Source organism: Triticum urartu, chromosome 3A (assembly GCF_056163025.1).
Source record: "Triticum urartu cultivar PI428250 chromosome 3A, HENAU_Tu73, whole genome shotgun sequence".
In the NCBI taxonomy this organism is placed as follows: domain Eukaryota; kingdom Viridiplantae; phylum Streptophyta; class Magnoliopsida; order Poales; family Poaceae; genus Triticum; species Triticum urartu.
The window spans coordinates 640386269-640404778 of NC_141875.1; the positions used below are offsets into that span (position 1 = coordinate 640386269).

General features: G+C 42.4%; 1 protein-coding gene across 1 annotated transcript; it reads left to right on the top strand.

Moving 5' to 3' along the window:
* The first annotated feature begins 2432 nt into the window (after window positions 1-2432).
* LOC125545686 (obg-like ATPase 1) lies at window positions 2433-8495 on the top strand. Its single transcript, XM_048709710.2, has 12 exons — window positions 2433-2634; window positions 3131-3298; window positions 3393-3516; window positions 3857-3948; window positions 4034-4132; window positions 4285-4398; window positions 5555-5619; window positions 6656-6772; window positions 6928-7003; window positions 7472-7564; window positions 7969-8019; window positions 8102-8495. Exons 1-12 carry the CDS (start codon window positions 2548-2550, stop codon window positions 8198-8200), a joined length of 1185 nt encoding a protein of 394 aa, XP_048565667.1. The 5' UTR covers window positions 2433-2547; the 3' UTR covers window positions 8201-8495.
* The last annotated feature ends 10015 nt before the right edge of the window (window positions 8496-18510 follow it).

Sequence of the window (18510 nt, forward strand, 5' to 3'; positions counted from 1 at the left end):
ATGACAATGCGGTCGGTAGGTGTCCCTCCGATAATGTGGCTGGTTGTGCGCAGCTTTCGCGTGGCAACAATGGTGACTTCGGGTGAGTTGTGATTGAGTTTTGGTAGTCGGTTTTATTCGGCGTGTTTAAGGGGTCACCGTGCCTCACTCGTTCTTTCTAAAGTCGGATCTGCTGAGGCGGGCCTTCGTGGTGATGATGACACGAGATGGGTAGTCCCTTCCGACGCTTGTTCGGCACATGCCCGGCTCTTTCTTGCTCGTTGACAAAGTAGAAGCTGCTTGGCCGTCGATGTGTGTTGCTGACTGGTTGTCATAGGCGGGTTCCTCCCCAGCACACCCCCTCGCCGCAGCGGAGCCTCGCCCGATGTCGCCCAAGGCGTCGAAGAAGGACGACGAGCCGGCGGAGCGCCCCATCCTCGGCCGCTTCTCCTCCCACCTCAAGATCAGAATCGTACTCTCCCCTCTTCCCCCTCCCGCAGATTCCCCACGTTCTCCCGCGGTTCTAGCGAGTGCTTGCAAGGGTTTCATGGTTGCTTACTTGGTGGGTGCGGTGGCGGTGGCGGTTGATCAGATCGACAGGAGAGCATGTGATGTCCCTGTTGCGGTCGTCTTAGTGTAATAGGGCTTTGCAGTTCTCTTGGTCCGCGCTGGCAAAGTTCGGAATCGTTGGTGGCTTGCTCATGGCATCTGAAAGTGGTTTTGTCCGACTTTGTGATCTCCATCCCAGAGTCCATACTATCGGTTTCGCATCTCTATACCCATGAATTGTGAAACATAGTCATCGACCGAATCGTATACACTAGTTGAACGGTATGTGTCCGCATAACCTTATCAACTAGGGATCATTAGAACATCCGTCATACAATACATAGTTTCACAAACAAGTCACATACTTATTGATACATATCATTGATGATGTTCAAGGATATTCCAAATAACTAATAAATACATACGGAAATATTATCATCACATGATTGCCTCTAAGACATATCTCCAACAACATAATCATACTCTTAAAAATTACAGTTTAATCGATACTAATTGTAATTTTCTCACCCCACCGTGTTATCTTTTATTGAAGAGATGCCGCTTGTGAAATTATGGATCCCAGTTTATCCACCCCTATTGCTTTCAAGTTTAACCAGACTTTTTTTTTTACAATTCCTTGATTTTATTTCTCTTACTTTAATCACTTCTTTCGAACACGAGTTGCTTTAATCCTGATAACAGCATGGATAGTAAGACTAACAATTTTACTAGTTTCGTTGGGTGCTGAGACAAGTTCTGTAATTGTGTGAGCTTCTACCGGTTTATCAAACCTTAAGGCCATCCACTTAGGAAAATTGTTGCTTGCCTACAAAACTCTGAATTGGGGGGGGGGGGGGGGGGGGGGTGGACGCTTCCTAGATTAGAGGAGGCAAGTTTTTTCTGGCGTTGTTGTGAGGGAGTCTTTGATTATTACCATATGTCCTACACTCCTTTACTTTACTTTCTTGTTATATATCTTGCTTAGTTACTTTACCTTAGTAGTTTTTTTTTTGTTTTTTCACTTTCGAAAAAATTCAAAAAACACACAAAAATATTTAAATTCTAGCAAGAAGTTAGTTTGTTTTAGGCTTGAAATCATGTCTACTTCTGCTCAAAACACCAAACTTTGTGGATTTACGAGTAGTAAGAATGATGATTTCATTAACAAACGTATTGGTCCACTAGCTACTAGTGCTGAGTCTTACAAAATTAAGACTGCTTTGTTGAACTTGGTAACGACTAATGAAAGAACAATTATATGGTTCTTATAATGAAGACGTTGCTTCTCACTTAAACAATTATGTTGAGCTCCATGATATAAAAAAATATAAAGAAGTAAAATCCAATATTGTCAAGTTAAAACTTTTTTCAGCCAAAAATGGATGTTAAGTGGAGATGGGGAAACTTCTGCACGACAATTGGCTTTGGCACGAGTACATTTTGATTATGCGGCAGCAGGTATAACACTCCAAATATGTAGCGGTTGGGGGCAAAAATTGAGGCTACCCAAAAGAATTTTGCATCACGTGGAGCCCTGTTTTTGACCCAAAGTGTCCTAAAACGATGGTTTTTACATCACAGAGATGCTTCTTTTTATCATTGTTGGATGACCCTCCTGTCTTCCCGCATCCCCCATCGTGCCGCCGCGTGCCGGGTGAGGACCTTGTCTTGCCAGCCCTAAAAGGGTAGTATCGTGCCCGACCTTAATGCTCGGCTTCTGGGCTCGACCTTGTTCCATAGCGGGCCAAAGACCAGCCCGACCCTTTTAATCGCGTGCCGTGCTGGGCACATGTCGGGCTGAAATTCCGAGTCCATGGGCCGGCCCGCGAGGCACAACCCATATGGCCAGGTTTGAGCCCATCCCCAGACTCCTCTCAGCTCGCCGCAACTACCACTTCCCACCAAAAACCCTAGCCGGCCAGCCCACATCTCTCTCTCTATCTCCCACACACGCTAGCCCATCCCCAGACTCCTCTCCAGACCCCAGCACACCACCTCGCCGCAGCGGAGCCGAGCTCGATGCCGCCCAAGGCGTCGAAGAAGGACGGCGAGCCGGCGGAGCGCCCCATCCTCGGCCGCTTCTCCTCCCACCTCAAGATCGGAATCGTACGCTCCCCTCTTCTCCCCCCTCCCGCGGATTCCCCACGTTCTCCCGCGTTCTAGCGAGTGCTCGCAGGGGTTTCATCGTTGCTTACTTGGTGGGTGCGGTGGCGGTGGCGGTGGCGGTTGATCTCTTTGCTGTCTCTGTGGAATAGTAACATATGAAACGTCATCCCTGCTTAAATCTTAGTCGCTACATGCTAGTAGGAGTAGGACGTGTTATAGTTTTATGTATGTAACTCGGTTTGCTTGGACACAATTATCATGTTACTATGGACTGCTGTTCAACAAGTTTCATGAGTTGCCACTACCGCACTTCTCTAGTTGCATTGATGGTGTTTAACAGTACTTGCCCTTGTATCCTTTATTCGATCTCAGATTTCATCATAAATCATAATGGACTACTCTTCTGTTGAATGTTGATTGGCGCACTACTTGTTCTGCTGTAGCCAAGTAGAGGAATAAGAGGAGATATGAATTTTACTATTGATGTTTCATGCAGGTTGGGTTACCCAATGTTGGCAAATCAACTTTCTTCAACATAGTAACAAAGTTGTCCATCCCGGCTGAGAACTTCCCATTCTGTACCATTGAACCAAATGAGGCACGGGTACATGTTCCGGATGAGCGATTTGACTATCTTTGCCAACTTTTCAAGCCAAAGAGTGAGGTTTGTTTCTTTTCTCTGCTTTACACTTCTACAGTAATCTGCAGCTTCTTGGCTTATGTTTCAGATGTATAGTGACTCTTGTTATTCTCTGCAGGTGGCTGCATATCTGGAAATCAACGACATAGCTGGGCTTGTTAGAGGAGCAAGTGCAGGGGAGGGTCTGGGCAATGCCTTCTTATCCCATATACGTGCTGTTGATGGAATCTTTCATGTCTTGAGTATGTCTCTATTGTAAAATGTTTATAATTCAACTATTGTATTATGTTTCTTAATAAAGTTCCCTTGGTTATGTTTTGACTATATGTTAAAAGTGATAAATTTTGGATGTCTTGGTGGAGACCTAAATGAGAATAGCCAAATGTTGGCATTGCCAAACATTGGCAATACCAAGACTTGCCAAATATTGGCAACTTTATGTTTCATAGACAAGAAAACTTGGTAACCCACCAATTAGTGGCCAATATGCCAATTTTTGGCACCAAACCAATTACGCGCTAGGTGTTCATGTAATAGAATCTTTTGCTGTATCTGTAACTGATAGTATGGTATGATTTTTAGGAGCATTTGAAGACACGGAAATCACCCATATTGATGATACAGTTGATCCTGTTCGTGATTTGGAAACTATTACTCAAGAACTGAGGCTCAAGGTTTCGTTTGAGTTCTGCTTGATTTGTTTGTCAACTTAACCAGTTGTTAACCTAGTTGTAACAAGGTTCTGTTGCATTTCTGTAGGATATAGAGTTTGTGCAGGCTAAAATTGATGACCTTGAGAAGGCAATGAAGAGGAGCAATGACAAGCAACTTAAGATAGACCATGAATTATGTCAGAGGGTAGGGCATGTTTCACAGCTCTGCAGTTTTGCAGTTTTGCTTCATTTCTATCAATCAGTTAGATCTCATGAACTATTGAAATTTAGTTTCAACTTTTGTTGGTAGATTAAATGATTAATCGGTAATTTAGTTTCAACTTTCCCTTATAACAGATCATGACACATCTTCAAGACGGGAAAGACCTACGTTTAGGAGAATGGAAAGCTGCTGAAATTGAGATCTTGAATACCTTTCAGCTGCTTACTGCTAAGCCAGTTGTTTATTTGGTAATTTTTACTTATTTGGATTGGAAGAATGGTCTCATTTGATTAATATGTACAGGCTTGTTGTTTGAACTTTATATTAGCACAATGACATCATTTGATTAATTATAGTTACATGCTTGTTGCTTGAACTTCTTTACCAGCATTTCCATCTATAATTTAGTGGCATCCCATATTTAGTCCGGAATTTCAATCAATGTTACATTAACCCAGCTTTGTTTTCCCCTCTGTTTTGTTGTTGCTGTCTGTCTACTTCTGCTTTCCAACATTTATTTTGAGCCATTACAGAACTGACGGGCGACTGGTAATCGATACGCCATACTCTCGGCATTTGTATGATTAGCAATAAGTGCATGCTCTGTAGACAATTAACTGAGTTTTATCTGATCACAGGAAACATAACTAGAAAAAACTATTGCATGCTTCTTGCTATAGCAGTAGAATAGGGGAACCTTTTTAGTTCCATATGCCAGTTTTATTCCACTCCACTGTAAGGCACTGCAAGTCTGTAATAGTTGAAGCAATTGTTAAAGTTGCACTTCCATGCGTGAGCAAGAACCAAAGCAAAGTATGCAAGAAGTGTCATTAGAGTTTAAGTGAACTAGTGAAGTAAGGAAATCCCAAGATATATGATGTTTCCATATGGATTCTTACTTTTTTTTGGACCCAAAAGGCACATCAGGGTCCCTAATAGGAATATAGGGGTGGTGTGCTGTAGAAGGGTTTATGAAGATTAGATATTACTTTTCATTTTCATATGATTATTGCTCACCTGTTGGAGAGGGAAATGAAATGGGAAGCATAAATTCTCTACTTGAAAAACCTACTGATGTACTCGTTATATGATGGTACATATAACTAATAGCTGCTGCGCATACATCACTTGAAATTATATTTATATTAGCAGCAAGAGAAAATATCTCTTTGATATCTGGAATTATCCCACGTTCAGCTTGAGTAATCATGCCAAATGGACATTAATCGCTCTGCTACAACTGTAGCTCATTTACTGGGTTAATCCTTAGATTTGACCTTACTTTTATCAGTAGTTGAAACAGAAAAGCACCTTCTCTTTTATATGGCTTCTAAAAGGCCTAACCATCCTTTTTGAAAGTAAAATGTAGCTGTATTGATTAGTCTAGTATGTTACTTTGTGCAGGTGAACATGAGTGAAAAGGATTACCTGAGAAAAAAGAACAAGTTTCTACCAAAGATACATGCTTGGTACGTACTATTTCTACCCCAAGTCTAATGGCTATTGCAGAATTACAGATAAACTCATGCTATACGACATGCATTTCAAACTGCGAATGCTAATTTTCTGTGGAACTTCTGTTCATGTACAGCCTAATTGCTGTAGCAGGATAGATCATTTTGAAGCTAAATCATTTCAAGTTTCCATCATTATATCTGGTTGTATATGATATTCGTTCCAACTTGCTTGTTGAGTAGAGCAGCTGTCTGGTTTAAAACACATTGGGTTTATTATTGGAAAAATGTTATCACAGAGAGAACCAGTGTTTATGCTTGGACTTGTTGATTACTGTATTTGAGGGTAGAATCTCACAAAATTTATGGATCTCTTACATATGAATACCAGCAATTGTCATAGGCAGTGGGCCAGGTCCCAGTGGTATGTGTCAGCACTCAGCACTAAGGAGCACTATTCATGTGGACAGTACCCACATGGTATCTGTCAGCACTAAGCAGGAATTACTATTCACGTGAACTGTACCCACTTGAACAAGATAAGTGCAGTAGGTCTAGTTACAAAGTAGTATATCTGTTCAGTTAGGAAAAGAGATCAGTTTAGTTAGGAAGGTAAACATATTTGATCTTTACCGAACTTCTTTTAGTTAGGTAGGTATATATATCTGCTATATATATTAGACATGGTATCTGCCAGCACTATTCATGTGAGTTATCAATTAAGCATTGAACGAGAAGTTCAGTAAAGATCTAATCACCATCCTCAACCTTCTCACTCTCACCCCTGGTAGTCACCGTCTCAGTCCTAGAACCGACCCACCATGATGATACTGAGAAAAACCCATGAGACAAAAGAAGGCCTGATGGTTGTAGGCTCTTGTCCGCAGTAAGAAATTGATTATATGAAGTTGATGTGGTTGTGATTTTGATTAAATCTGATTATGTTGTGTTTGATTAAATGATTAGCATAAACCTAATATGCATAATTTCCTATGAGAAGGGGCTATTGCCTATTGGAATATTAGCTAATATCTAACTATTTCTTATTCAGGGTGAAAGAGCATGGTGGTGAAACTATTATTCCTTTCAGCTGTGCCTTCGAACAGAAACTAGTGGATATGCCAGAAGATGAAGCTGCTAAATATTGCACCGAAAACCAAACGACAAGGCAAGCCATAACATAATTATGTCCGAGTTGATTACCACAATTAAGATAGCAATCAACTTTATTTATTTGTAACATGCATTACAATTTCTCTCTGCATCTTGCTCAACCTTTTCTATTTAATTTATTTATACTAAATCTTTCACCACTGTGAACAGTTTGATCCCCAAAATCATCAAGACTGGTTTTGCAGCAATTCATCTCATATACTTCTTCACTGCTGGTCACGGCGAGGTACATTTCATATGTTTACATTGTGCTTACTTTGTGCTAGTACTATGTGTGTTGTGTAAGCCATGTTTTACTTTATTTTGCTAAAATGGTGGTCCAACAGCAGTCTGTTACAGTTTTGGTGTGCAAAATTCATGTGCTTGTTCTTTGTATATCAGTATTTATTGGTTATTGCCTCTGCTCCAAAATAAGGGGTGCAATCAAGTTTATATAACATTCATAATCAGTATGTAAAGAATTTAATGAGATTTGACAAATGAAAATAACATCCTTTTTTTCTAAATAATTCTTTTTTTACTAACATATCAACAATAATGGTCAAAGTTGCATCTTGTTGGCTGTTCATGTTCTAAACGTGGAGGAATATATTAGAGTGTTTAGATGTCTATTCATGTTTTAAGTTTCAAATAGGAGTTTCTGAATACATTTGACAGTTTTCTGCTGGCTTACAAGCTTGAATTCTCTTTTCAGGTGAAGTGCTGGCAGATCAGACGTCAAAGTAAAGCTCCGCAAGCTGCTGGTGCAATTCACACTGATTTTGAAAGAGGCTTCATATGTGCTGAGGTAGAGTCCTTTCTGAAATAGCTAGACACAATTCCTTTATTTGGAATAATTGAACTGTGGCATTCTTAGTTGACAGTGTAGTTTAACTGTTGCTATTCTTACTATTTGCACTTCATCATGCCAAAGTGTTGTCCCCAAGGTACATGATGCTTAGGCATGTTTTTTTTTTCAAATCTCGATGTTTACTGAAGCTCCTTTCATTATGTTAACTTGATGTATTTCTGTTTGCGGTGTTCAAAATGATACACGACATTCCTTTTTTCTCTTTCATAATATTTTGGTACTTTTGCTTTGAAATTGGAAATGCACGCTGTTATGGCCGGTACTATGGCATTGTTTACTTGACTGTATGCACATTTGGAACCTTGATAATTCATATATATAAATCTACTTTTTTTGATCAGGTAATGAAGTTTGAAGATCTAAAAGAGCTGGGCAGTGAATCTGCTGTGAAGGTGTGCACACACTCGTCTATGTTAGATCTGTATCAGTTGCCTTACTTTTGATCTTTAAACTCAACGTTGCCATGGATTGCAGGCTGCTGGGAAGTACAGGCAGGAAGGGAAGACGTATGTGGTGCAGGATGGAGACATCATCTTCTTCAAGTTCAATGTTTCTGGAGGCGGAAAGAAGTGATAAATTCATCACAGGGTCGTGTATTTTTGCATTTTTGAGTTCACTTGCAAGTAGCCAGGTACTATCAGTACGGGTTGCAGACTGCGGGGAGGCTATATATAAATTTTCATTCGCTCTGCTTTTGAAAGTACTCCTCGATGTTATGAAGTCATGTGTGCCAACTGCCAACTGTACACCTGAACGATGTTTGAGGCCTCTATTAGAAAACTGGAAGTTGTAACTTTGTGACTGGACAAGTTTGTCGTAATTAGGATGCAAAGTTCTTTGTTATGCAATTCTACCGTTTGTTGTTTCATGTGTAGTTCCATAATTTTTACGAAGAAATTACTTTGATTACTTTTTGGATATATTGTCTCTTAAATTGACTGAGTACCTCTCCGTCCATGAGAGGAAAAAGAGACAAAATCACATGCCTGCACTGATTAATTGTGGCGCTTAAGTGAAACATATCTTAGGATTCATAATATCTTAGTATCGAGCTCTAAATTTTGCTTGGTGCACATTGTATTTTTTAAGTCAATCTTCATGAATGTTGATCAAGTTTATTGAAAAAAGTATCCATGTCTGCAATATCAAAAACTACCTCTGATTTAAATAATTGAAGTTTTGGGTTTGTCTCAAGTCTAACTTGTTTTAGTTAGATCAACCAACCCCACCAAGCAAGCATTGAGGTTCCTGTCTATTTCTTTTTTCTTGATATATACAAATCGTTTTATATTTTGTAGGAGTACGTGCTATTGAGGAGTAAAATTTTATTTAAAAACAACATGTCAAGTCGCACTTTGTTTCGTGGTACAGGACCCTCCATAAAGTGAACAACCGCTACACGCGTTAAATTACCACGTAGAGTGCCTTTCCATACAAAAATAAGCTCCATCGTGTACCTGCACGGGTGTTGTTGGGAGTGAGACGTGAGTACGTGCGTCGTGCGTGCACCACTTCTCTTCATGCGTGTGCCCCACCTACGTGGGTGTGTGTGTGTGTGAGAGAGAGACAGAGATGGTGTATATGTTTGTGAGTGTTTTTTTTGGGTGATTTCGTAAGTGTACTTGTGTGCGTGAGAGATAGACAAGGAACATGTGTCGATTATATCTAAAAAAAAGAGTAACATATGCAATGTGTGTGAAACAGAGACCTAGGTATATCTTATATAGAGGGGGCGATCCACGAAAAGAGAGGGGAGGGATCATCGGCGTGAGATATCGATAGAATTGAAGAGAGGGATGAAGTATGGGCGTCAGATCGATAAAGAGAGATAGCGAAATTGTGTGTGCGCATGTCAAAGATATAGGGTGGCTACCCTACTGGAAGGTGAGAGGGGAGAGGTGCAGTTTGTGTGTGGTAGGGAGACCTAACTAGAGCGTTCGGCTATCAGAGTGTGTGTGGGGGAGGGGGGGGAGGCAGAGACCTAACTAGAGAGGTAGAATGACTGATATACGTGTGGAGAAGGAGAAACCTAGCTATGTATTAAGGGAGATCGATCGGCATCCATACATATGTGTAGGACACAAATAAGGTTTGGAGAGAGACAGAGCTAGAGTGCCGGAGGGGTGGTGATGGAGTTGCTTCTTGGAGATGGTGGGAGAGCCCTACTAGACAAACTGAAGGTACAACTACAATATCAATAAGAGAGGGGTTGTGTGTGTGTGTGCGCGTGCGTGTGAGAGACGGGTCGGGAGGCATGCATGGATGATGAGGGGGAAATGATATGTCTGTGGTAAGCAAACCTAACTGGATAGGTAGATCAATCGTCGTGTGTCAGAGAAAGGTAGAGACATAACCAGTAAGGTAGATTGATTGGTGCGTGTGAAAAAACAGTAATAGTCAACCTAGCAATATGTATAGAGGGAGATCGATCGGTATACATGCATGTGCTAGAGGCAAATAAGGATCGGAGAGACGGATAGAGAGACAGGGATGTGCCTAGGAGGTCGTGCAAGAGGCCTACTATATAGAGAGGGGGATGAGTGTGCGAGTGCGAGATCGATGAAAAAAGGGGCGAGAGTGTGCATGTGTGTGGGACCACATGAGAGATAGGGGCATGTATGGTGAGAGGAGAAGAGGGAAAGTATGTGTATGTGGCGGGCAGACCTGGCTAGAGAGGTATATCGATCGGTGTTTGTCGAAAAGAAGGAGCTGGGGAGACCTATAGAGACCGTGGGAGAATGACCTAAAGAAAATTAATGAATGTGCACAGTGAAAAGAATGCTGAGGGAGGGGGAGGGTAAGAAGGGCGTGTGCATGCACGAGAGAAAGTTAGTGCTAGCTACAAAGAGAAGATGATTGTGTGGGTATAAAAGACTAACATAGATAATAATTTATTATAAAAGTGGATTCAGATATTTGAATAAGAGATCATAGTGTGTTTAAACCCATGCATGCATGAATATAATGGTGATACATATGGTGCGGTTATGAACATGTTATACTATATACATATTGTTAGGGCATTCCCCGCCTTAGTGTTGTGGTGATGATGACAACTCACTTTGCGGTCTAATCGTGTGTCAAGTTTCTCAGGTATACTTTGTTTGATACAAGATGCTTAGGCATTCCCTCATGATGGAAAAGAACGAAGACATTGTTTCTTACGTGTTTATTTCTTTCGTTGTAAGAAACCCATATTATTAAGAGGGAATCCTCATCAGAAGGTATTGGGTGAATCAATGCATGCACACTTTCCATTCCACCCACCATATATCCTTCCGTTTGAGGAGAGGTCCTCAATTTCCTGCCAAACAGTGGTTTTTACTCCCCAGCGGTTGTACAGCTGAGCCAAGCGGTTGTACCGCTTGTCCGATACATCCGGTGCAACCACCGCCCCAGAGGTGATACCCCGGGGTTGGTATTCTCAGGAGGTTTGCCAGCAGTTGTACTGCTGCCCCCGCGCGGTTGTAACATCTTTGGTGTGGCAAACCCTCAGGAATGTCTTCAAGCGGTTGTACCGGCCTAGTACCACCCTACCACCGGACCGGCCTCTGTCGTGGGGCGGTTCTTGGTGGTGGTGGCCTGGTTGTGCCGGTTACTTCATTTTGACCGGTACTACCGGTGGTCCGGAGCGCTTGTACCACTCGGGACTTAGCCACCACTACTGCCTGGTTCTGGTGGTTGCACCGGTGCATCCATCGCCTCAACTACCGCTATGGGGTGACTCCCATCTGTTGTAAAGCGGTTATTGAGCGGTGGTGGAATTGTTGTTCCGGCTGCTCTTGTCGACCGGTACTACCGTCCGCTCCACCGGTTGTACCGCTCGGTAGGGTTTCTACAGGGTACCCCATGGTTTCCGGTTGTAGCGGGACCAATAGCGGTTGTACCGCTGCAGTGTAAAAACTACAGTAATGGTTGGATTTTGGGGGCACTGTAAAAGGGGTGGTTCTTCCACCTACCTCTCCACCTCTTGCCTCTCTCTCTCTCTCTCCTCCATTAATGCCCTTCAAGCTTTCTTGCCCCATTTCTCTCTCTAGCCACTCAAACTTGTTGATTTTCTAGGGATTGAAGGAGGAGACCCAGATCTACACTTTCACCAAAGGAAATTTGATTCCCCCATACTTTCTTGTGTGGATTTTGTTACTCTTGGGTGTTTCGGCACACTAGATGGAAGAGGTCACCGGAGCCTGATGACCCACAAGTATAAGTGATCAATTGTAGCTCTTTTAAATAAGTAAGAGTGTCGAACCCAACAAGGAGCAGAAGGAAACGACAAGTGATTTTCAGCAAGGTAACGTCTGCAAGTGTTGAAATTGTAAGTAACAGAGTAGTTTGATAGCAAGATATTTTGTAACGAGCAAGTAATGATAATAGTAACAAAAAGTGCAACAAGGTAGCCCAATCCTTTTAAGGCAAAGGACATGCCAAAATAGTCCCTTATAGTAAGCAAAGTGTTCTTGAGGGTGCACGGGAATTTCATCTAGTCACTTTCATCGTGTTGATTCGATTCGTGTTCGCTACTTTGATAATTTGATATGTGGGTGGACCGGTTCTTAGGTGCTGTTCTTACTTGAACAAACCTCCTACTTATGATTAACCCCCTCGCAAGCATCCGCAACGATGATAAAAGTATTAAGGATAAATCCTAACCATAGCATTAAACTTTTGGATCCAATCGGCCCCTTACGGAATAGCGCATAAACTAGGGTTTAAGCTTCTGTCACTCTCGCAACCCATCATCTAATAACTACTCCACAATGCATTCCCTTAGGCCCAAATATGGTGAAGTGTCATGTAGTCGACGTTCACATGACACCACTAAGGGAATCACAACATACATACTATCAAAATATCGAACACATATCAAGTTCACATGATTACTTGCAACATGATTTCTCCCGTGACCTCAAGAACAAAAGTAACTACTCACAAATGATAATCATGCTCAAGATCATAGGGGTATTAAATAGCATATTGGATATGAACATGTAATCTTCCACCAAATAAACCATATAGTAATCAACTACAAGATGTAATCAACACTACTAGTCACCCACAAGCACCAATCTATAGTTTTGGTAACAAGATTAAACACAAGAGATGAACTAGGGCTTGAGATGAGATGATGCTATTGATGATGTTGATGGAGATTGCCCTCCCCAAGATGGGAGAGTTGTTGGTGACGATGATGACGATGATTTCACCCTCCGGGAGGGAAGTTCCCTCGGCGGAATCGCTCCGCCGGAGGGCAAAAGTGCTCCTGCCCAAGTTCCGCCTCGAGACGGCGACACTCCGTCCCGAAAGTCTTCTCCTTATTTTTTATAGGTCAAAATAACTTATATACCAGAATATGGGCACTAGAGGTGGGCCTGGGTGAGCACAACTCACCAGGGCGTGCCTGGGCTCCCTGGGACGCCCAGGTGGGTTGTGCCCATCTGGTGCCCCCTGGTACTTATTGGCTCCAATATTCCTCATATATTCCATAAAAAATCTCCGTAAAGTTTCAGCTTGTTTGAAGTTGTGCAGAATAGGTAGCCTGACGTAGCTTTTCCAGGTCCAGATTTCCAGCTGCCGAAATTCTCCCTCTTTGTGTGTACCTTGCATATTATGAGAGAAAAGGCATTAGAATTACTCCAAAAAGCATTATTATGCATAAAAACATCATAAATAATAGTAAGAAAACATGATGCAAAATGGACGTATCAACTCCCCCAAGCTTAGACCTCGCTTGTCCTCAAGCAAAAACCGAAATCGAAAAACATGTCCACATGCTTAGAGAGAGAGGTGTCGATAAAAACAAAATACGGACATAGAATAATCATGTGAATTATTATAACAACATTAAACCTTAACATAAAACTTCTATCAAATGACTTTTATCATAGACTTCTTATGAATAAGTAACAATTTATCACACTATCGAAGTATAAAGCATAAAATCTATTAGAAACCAACAAACTATGTTCTCAGTCAACTTTGTAACTACAATTCATCATCTTTTCAGGAAGGGTCACGTATCGGAGCCTTTAGGAAAGTCCACATACTCAACCATCATTTAGTCTTCTATGATTGCTAACACTCACTGCATACACATGAGCAAAATGTTTCAACCAGACACATAGAAAGATAGGGGCTTATAGTTTCGCCTCCCAACGAATTCACCTCAAGGGTGATGTCAACAATAATAACTCATGCCACCCATATTAAGCTGGACATATGTGCCTAGATCTTTCCTCACCACGTGATGCTTGCCAAAGGAGAAAAATAAAAGGAATAGAGAGAAAAACTTTGACTCTTTGCATGAAAGTAAATACATAAAAGTAAAAGATAGGCCCTTCGCAGAGGGAAGCAGAGGTTGCTGTCGTGGAATTGTCACGGCAGATGTCCTAATGTGAGGACTTAGTCGTGAGGCCAACACATCTATGTGGTAGCTTGAGAGGGGTTGATCGGAATCGAGAGACGCGAGGTTTTACCCAGGTTCGGCCCCTCACGGTAGAGGTAAAAGCCTACATCATACTTCATTGATATTGATAATGATGATCACGATTACACGGGTGTTCTAGCTTGAGAGCTATAGACTTGTTTGTCTAACCCTAACTTGTCCAACTTGTGGAACCTGTCCCCCTTGGGGTGCCCTGCCCCTCCTTATATATGTTGAAGGGGCGGCTTACATGACTAGTCCTATTAGGATTACTCTATTACAAGTTGAGTCCTAGTCTTGCTTCCTTTACAAGGGAATATTCCTTACGCTTTCCTCTTAAGCCGGCCCACCATAATATGAGCCGACCTTCCATGAACCGCCTATTGGGCCACCGAGTCTTGTCGCTCCTCTGACTGCTGGCCGGGTCACCAATGAGTCAACTGTCTCGGCCGGGTCATCAGTGAGTGGAGAGATCCGGGCGGGTCACTTAGTGAGCCGCCAAGTCAGGGTGGGTCATTAGTGAGTCGCCAAGTCCGGCCGGGTCATACCGCGGGGTATATCCCCGACATTAGCCCCCAGTTTAATTTGGATTTATCCATGTTAAACTAATCCTGCAAAATAAACACAAGAACAAATTTGACAGGTTGTGCTCCGAGTTAAAAGTTTTTGTAAGCCGGCACCTGATCATCCGGAAGTCCTTGTCATTTCCTTCTTCTAGAAAATCCGGGTCAATAGGCCAACTTCATACTCAATTTGCTGACGTTGATTTCTCATAGAAATATTATGAAGAATAATTCATTTGACTCAGTTCTCAATGCTTAAAAAATATTGGTCTTGAAATACTCATCTGATTTTTAGCAGGCTTGAAGATGCAGATCTTGCCAATTTATGATTACCAAAATTGTCGGGTTATAAACAGATGGTGCCGAGTCATAATTGCTGCCGACGTCGGGTCATAATTGTTGCAGACACCGGGTCAATCTGGTTTGCTTAAAACTGAGAATTTGAAGATTTTTCTCCCTTATATCCATATTACTTGTAGCCCCCAAGTCTTGAGCAGAACAAAGTGATGACTTAAGACTTGCTTCAATATAAATACTGCCACTTTGAAGAAATCCATGTTGTTCATCTCAGTCACTAGTAAAGATAGAATACTCCATATATGTAGCCTCCAAGTGCCGGGTTGTCATGCTTGCAGCAACCTGGGATTTGTAATTGCCTGATGCCCATAAAAAGTTCAACCAACATAGCCCCCAAGGGCCGGGTCATTAAGCAATAATGAGCATGGACTTTGTAGATATCATCATGTAGATTTGAACAGCAATGTGTAGCCCCCAAGGGGCGGCTTAATAAGATAATACTGAGCTGGGACTTTATATATACTTCATTGAAAATAATATCATATGATATAATCCTCTCCATGGGGCTCGAACCCACGTCCATAAGGTTAAGAGCTTTGTACTCTTTCAGCTGAGTAGTGGACCTTTCAATATAATGGATTTAAGACTTGTGTACCTTGAATTGTTGACATGAGCAATTGGTAGCCCCCAAGGGCCGACTCATTACAATGTGATGAGTCGGGTCTCAATAAGGTGAGCAAAAAATGACTTTGCATTAGCCCCCAAGCGCCATGGTGCATACTGGCAGTGACATGGGACTTGCATATTTGATATAATCTCAACTTGAATAATGTAGCCCCCAAGTGCCGGGTCGTAAGCCTGCAGCGACTCGGGACTATTCCTTCCATTGTAGAATAAATTATATCCATTGATAAAACAATAGCCATTGCGCTGAAGCGACTTTGAAAACCTCAATCATAATATTGGTTATTGATAACCATAATAAAAATCCAGCCATGTTGGCTATTCAAGAGTTGAATAATATATTTTGGTATGAAAACCTCAATCATTCAATATCATCATGAAAATTCAGCCAAGTTGGGCTATTATCATATACTGGCGACTTAGAGTCTGCCATCCTGGCGGGTTGCAAAGACCCGAAGATGCTTCAAATATGAGCCATAAGTAGGGCAGCTTGGCCCAATGTGTAAAAACCAGATGGCAAAAAAGAAATCGTATAAAGAAAAGAAAGCAAAAAAATCGAGGCTTTTGAAGGCCGCCAAGCCAAAGTGTTTTCTTCGATGAAACAAGCCTGAGCCACTGGAAGGTACGTGCTTTCCGTGAGCCTGACTCATAGTACCCAATCGACATTTGAACCCAAATAAAGTCAGGTCTTGCTTTATAGACTTATCAGGAGTACGCGGGGTCAGAGTAACAACATACATCACGGGGCGATTTATCCAAGTTTCAAAGAAGGCGGCTTATGAAGCCTGGATCTATCCTGACTATCTGTAAGCCGTGCTCTCACATGACAAACCGACGTTTTGACCTTAACAAGCTCAGATCTTGGTCGAATACGCCATAAAGACTAATCGTTAAGAGTTTGGTGGGTCAATCAAGATTACCTGATGGAGTTGAAGCAGCTGGCTACAGGTAGGATGACCCGGAAAGGTTATGTTCTCTTTTGTCGAATATGCCTATGTTTGAACAAACCTAGTCAAGAGGGTAGTAACGATATGTTCTCTTTGGTCGAATACACCTATGTTTGAACAGGAAGCCCCCAAGTGAAATATTGGCAAGTGTGGCGTTGAGCCGATCAAGAGGGATATTCACAGCTATGCTCGATGAGCAGGAAGCCCTCAAGTGACCAAGATAAGCCCATAAGGCAGGATACCCATATTTGAACCATGCATCATAGCATCAAGTTCTCTTTGGAAACCTTTAATTTTTTCTGAGAACTCGAACTTTGCGAGAGATAAATTCTTCTTGAGCTAGAATTTTAAACCGGATATTGAGAGCTTCAGTGAGAGACAGATTTCTCTTGAACCGGAATCTTCTTTTTAAGCCAGAAATTTTCTGATGGCCTTTCAATTTTCATCAATATGGCAGTAGCCTGTGGGACCGGGTTATCTTTCCCTCCAACATCCCAGGGTTCTTAAATTTGCTGAAACTGGCAAGATTTGCTGAGTCATACCATTGTAGCCCCCGAGTCTTAAGACGACTCGAGGAGTTGGCTTGAGATTCTCCATTTTTGACCATGATATAAACCGGTATAAGTCTTTTAATAGCTCAGTGATACAATAGTCCCTTTTGTAGTAGATAACTTCTCCTGCATTAGAGAACTTGCAAGCCGGAGTAATTTCTCTTTTAAAGAAAGCCATATTCAATATAAAAATATACTAGATGGATTTCACCTGATTTGTCAGGCCAGAGATTATCCACCGCGTAATTGATGATGACCACGGTGAAGCTGAAATCAATCGCGGCCGAGTCGGCCGCAGGAGCAGATAGATGAGTCGGCCGTGGCGTTACAAGCCGGCGCGGACGGGAGAGTCGCCCACAGCATTGGAAACGGTTTGGCTGCAGGCGCGGACGACGAGTCAGCCGCGTGTGTTGATGTAGCGGGGGCGGCGATTTGCGCACATATCCATCGAGCAGTAAGGCACGGACAAGCGCTAGTGCCAAAAATAATGTTGGCGCATGCCCCTTTACGACACCTTTGTAATGAATAACGGTCATGCGAAAAAATACCGCAGAGTCGAGTAACTGTTCTCAAACAATTTAATACGTGCTGATAAAATATATAGAAAGGATTACATCTGGTTTTTTGATTGGCTGTGCAACTAGTGAGCAGTACCATGCTCGTTTGTCTGCACGTATCACCTGTTTCTTGATTGATTAATACTGCTATTATATAGTCTGATGCTTCACGTGGGGTGACCCTCCTTTTCTCCTTTCTTTTAATCCTCACATGAGGTGAATGTGTCTCCTTTGGCAAACCCATATTTTGTGCTCGCATCTCTCTTGTAATCAGCAGATATATCCTCCGTGTTTCAACCTCATCTTTTGACAATTCTTCTTTCATTCCTTCAAAATCCTCCATTACTGATCTGAGCTCATCCGTTAAACTGACTAGTCTGCTGACTCTCTTTTATTAAAATATTCTTAAGTCTCCTTTGTCTGCAGCAGGGGCGAATCCGGCTCAAAGCGGACCGCAACAGCTCAGTAAGCGCGGGTGGCGGATTACAACAACTTGGAGTGGCGAGGCCATAAGCCATAACCGTAGCAATGACAGAAAGTGCAGCGGCGACCTAAACATGCAATGGCTACTTGAGGTTGCCGAAGCGGCTCGGAAGGAGGCCCGGGGCGACTCAGAGGCGGCAATCGATGGATCAAACACAATAGGGCGGCTCGACGCGCGATGAGAGTGGTTCAATGCGGCCACTGCAGTTCTGACACGGAGTCAATGATGACTTGAAGTAAGAGCAACTCCAACGGGGAGACCCAAACGGACACGGATTATGTCCGGATTATGTTTGTTTGGGTCGTCTGTCCGCCTAGCGGATATGAGGCGGACACGCGATGAACCCAACACACAAGATGCAAAAAAGACACATAGCGGA

Excerpts from the sequence above, each read along its gene's own strand:
- LOC125545686 (XM_048709710.2), top strand. The coding sequence starts at position 2,548 with ATGCCGCCCAAGGCGTCGAAGAAGGACGGCGAGCCGGCGGAGCGCCCC. Across the intron at positions 6,773-6,927 it reads ACCGAAAACCAAACGACAAG|TTTGATCCCCAAAATCATCA; the intron begins GCAAGCCATAAC and ends CACTGTGAACAG. Across the intron at positions 7,004-7,471 it reads TCACTGCTGGTCACGGCGAG|GTGAAGTGCTGGCAGATCAG; the intron begins GTACATTTCATA and ends TTCTCTTTTCAG.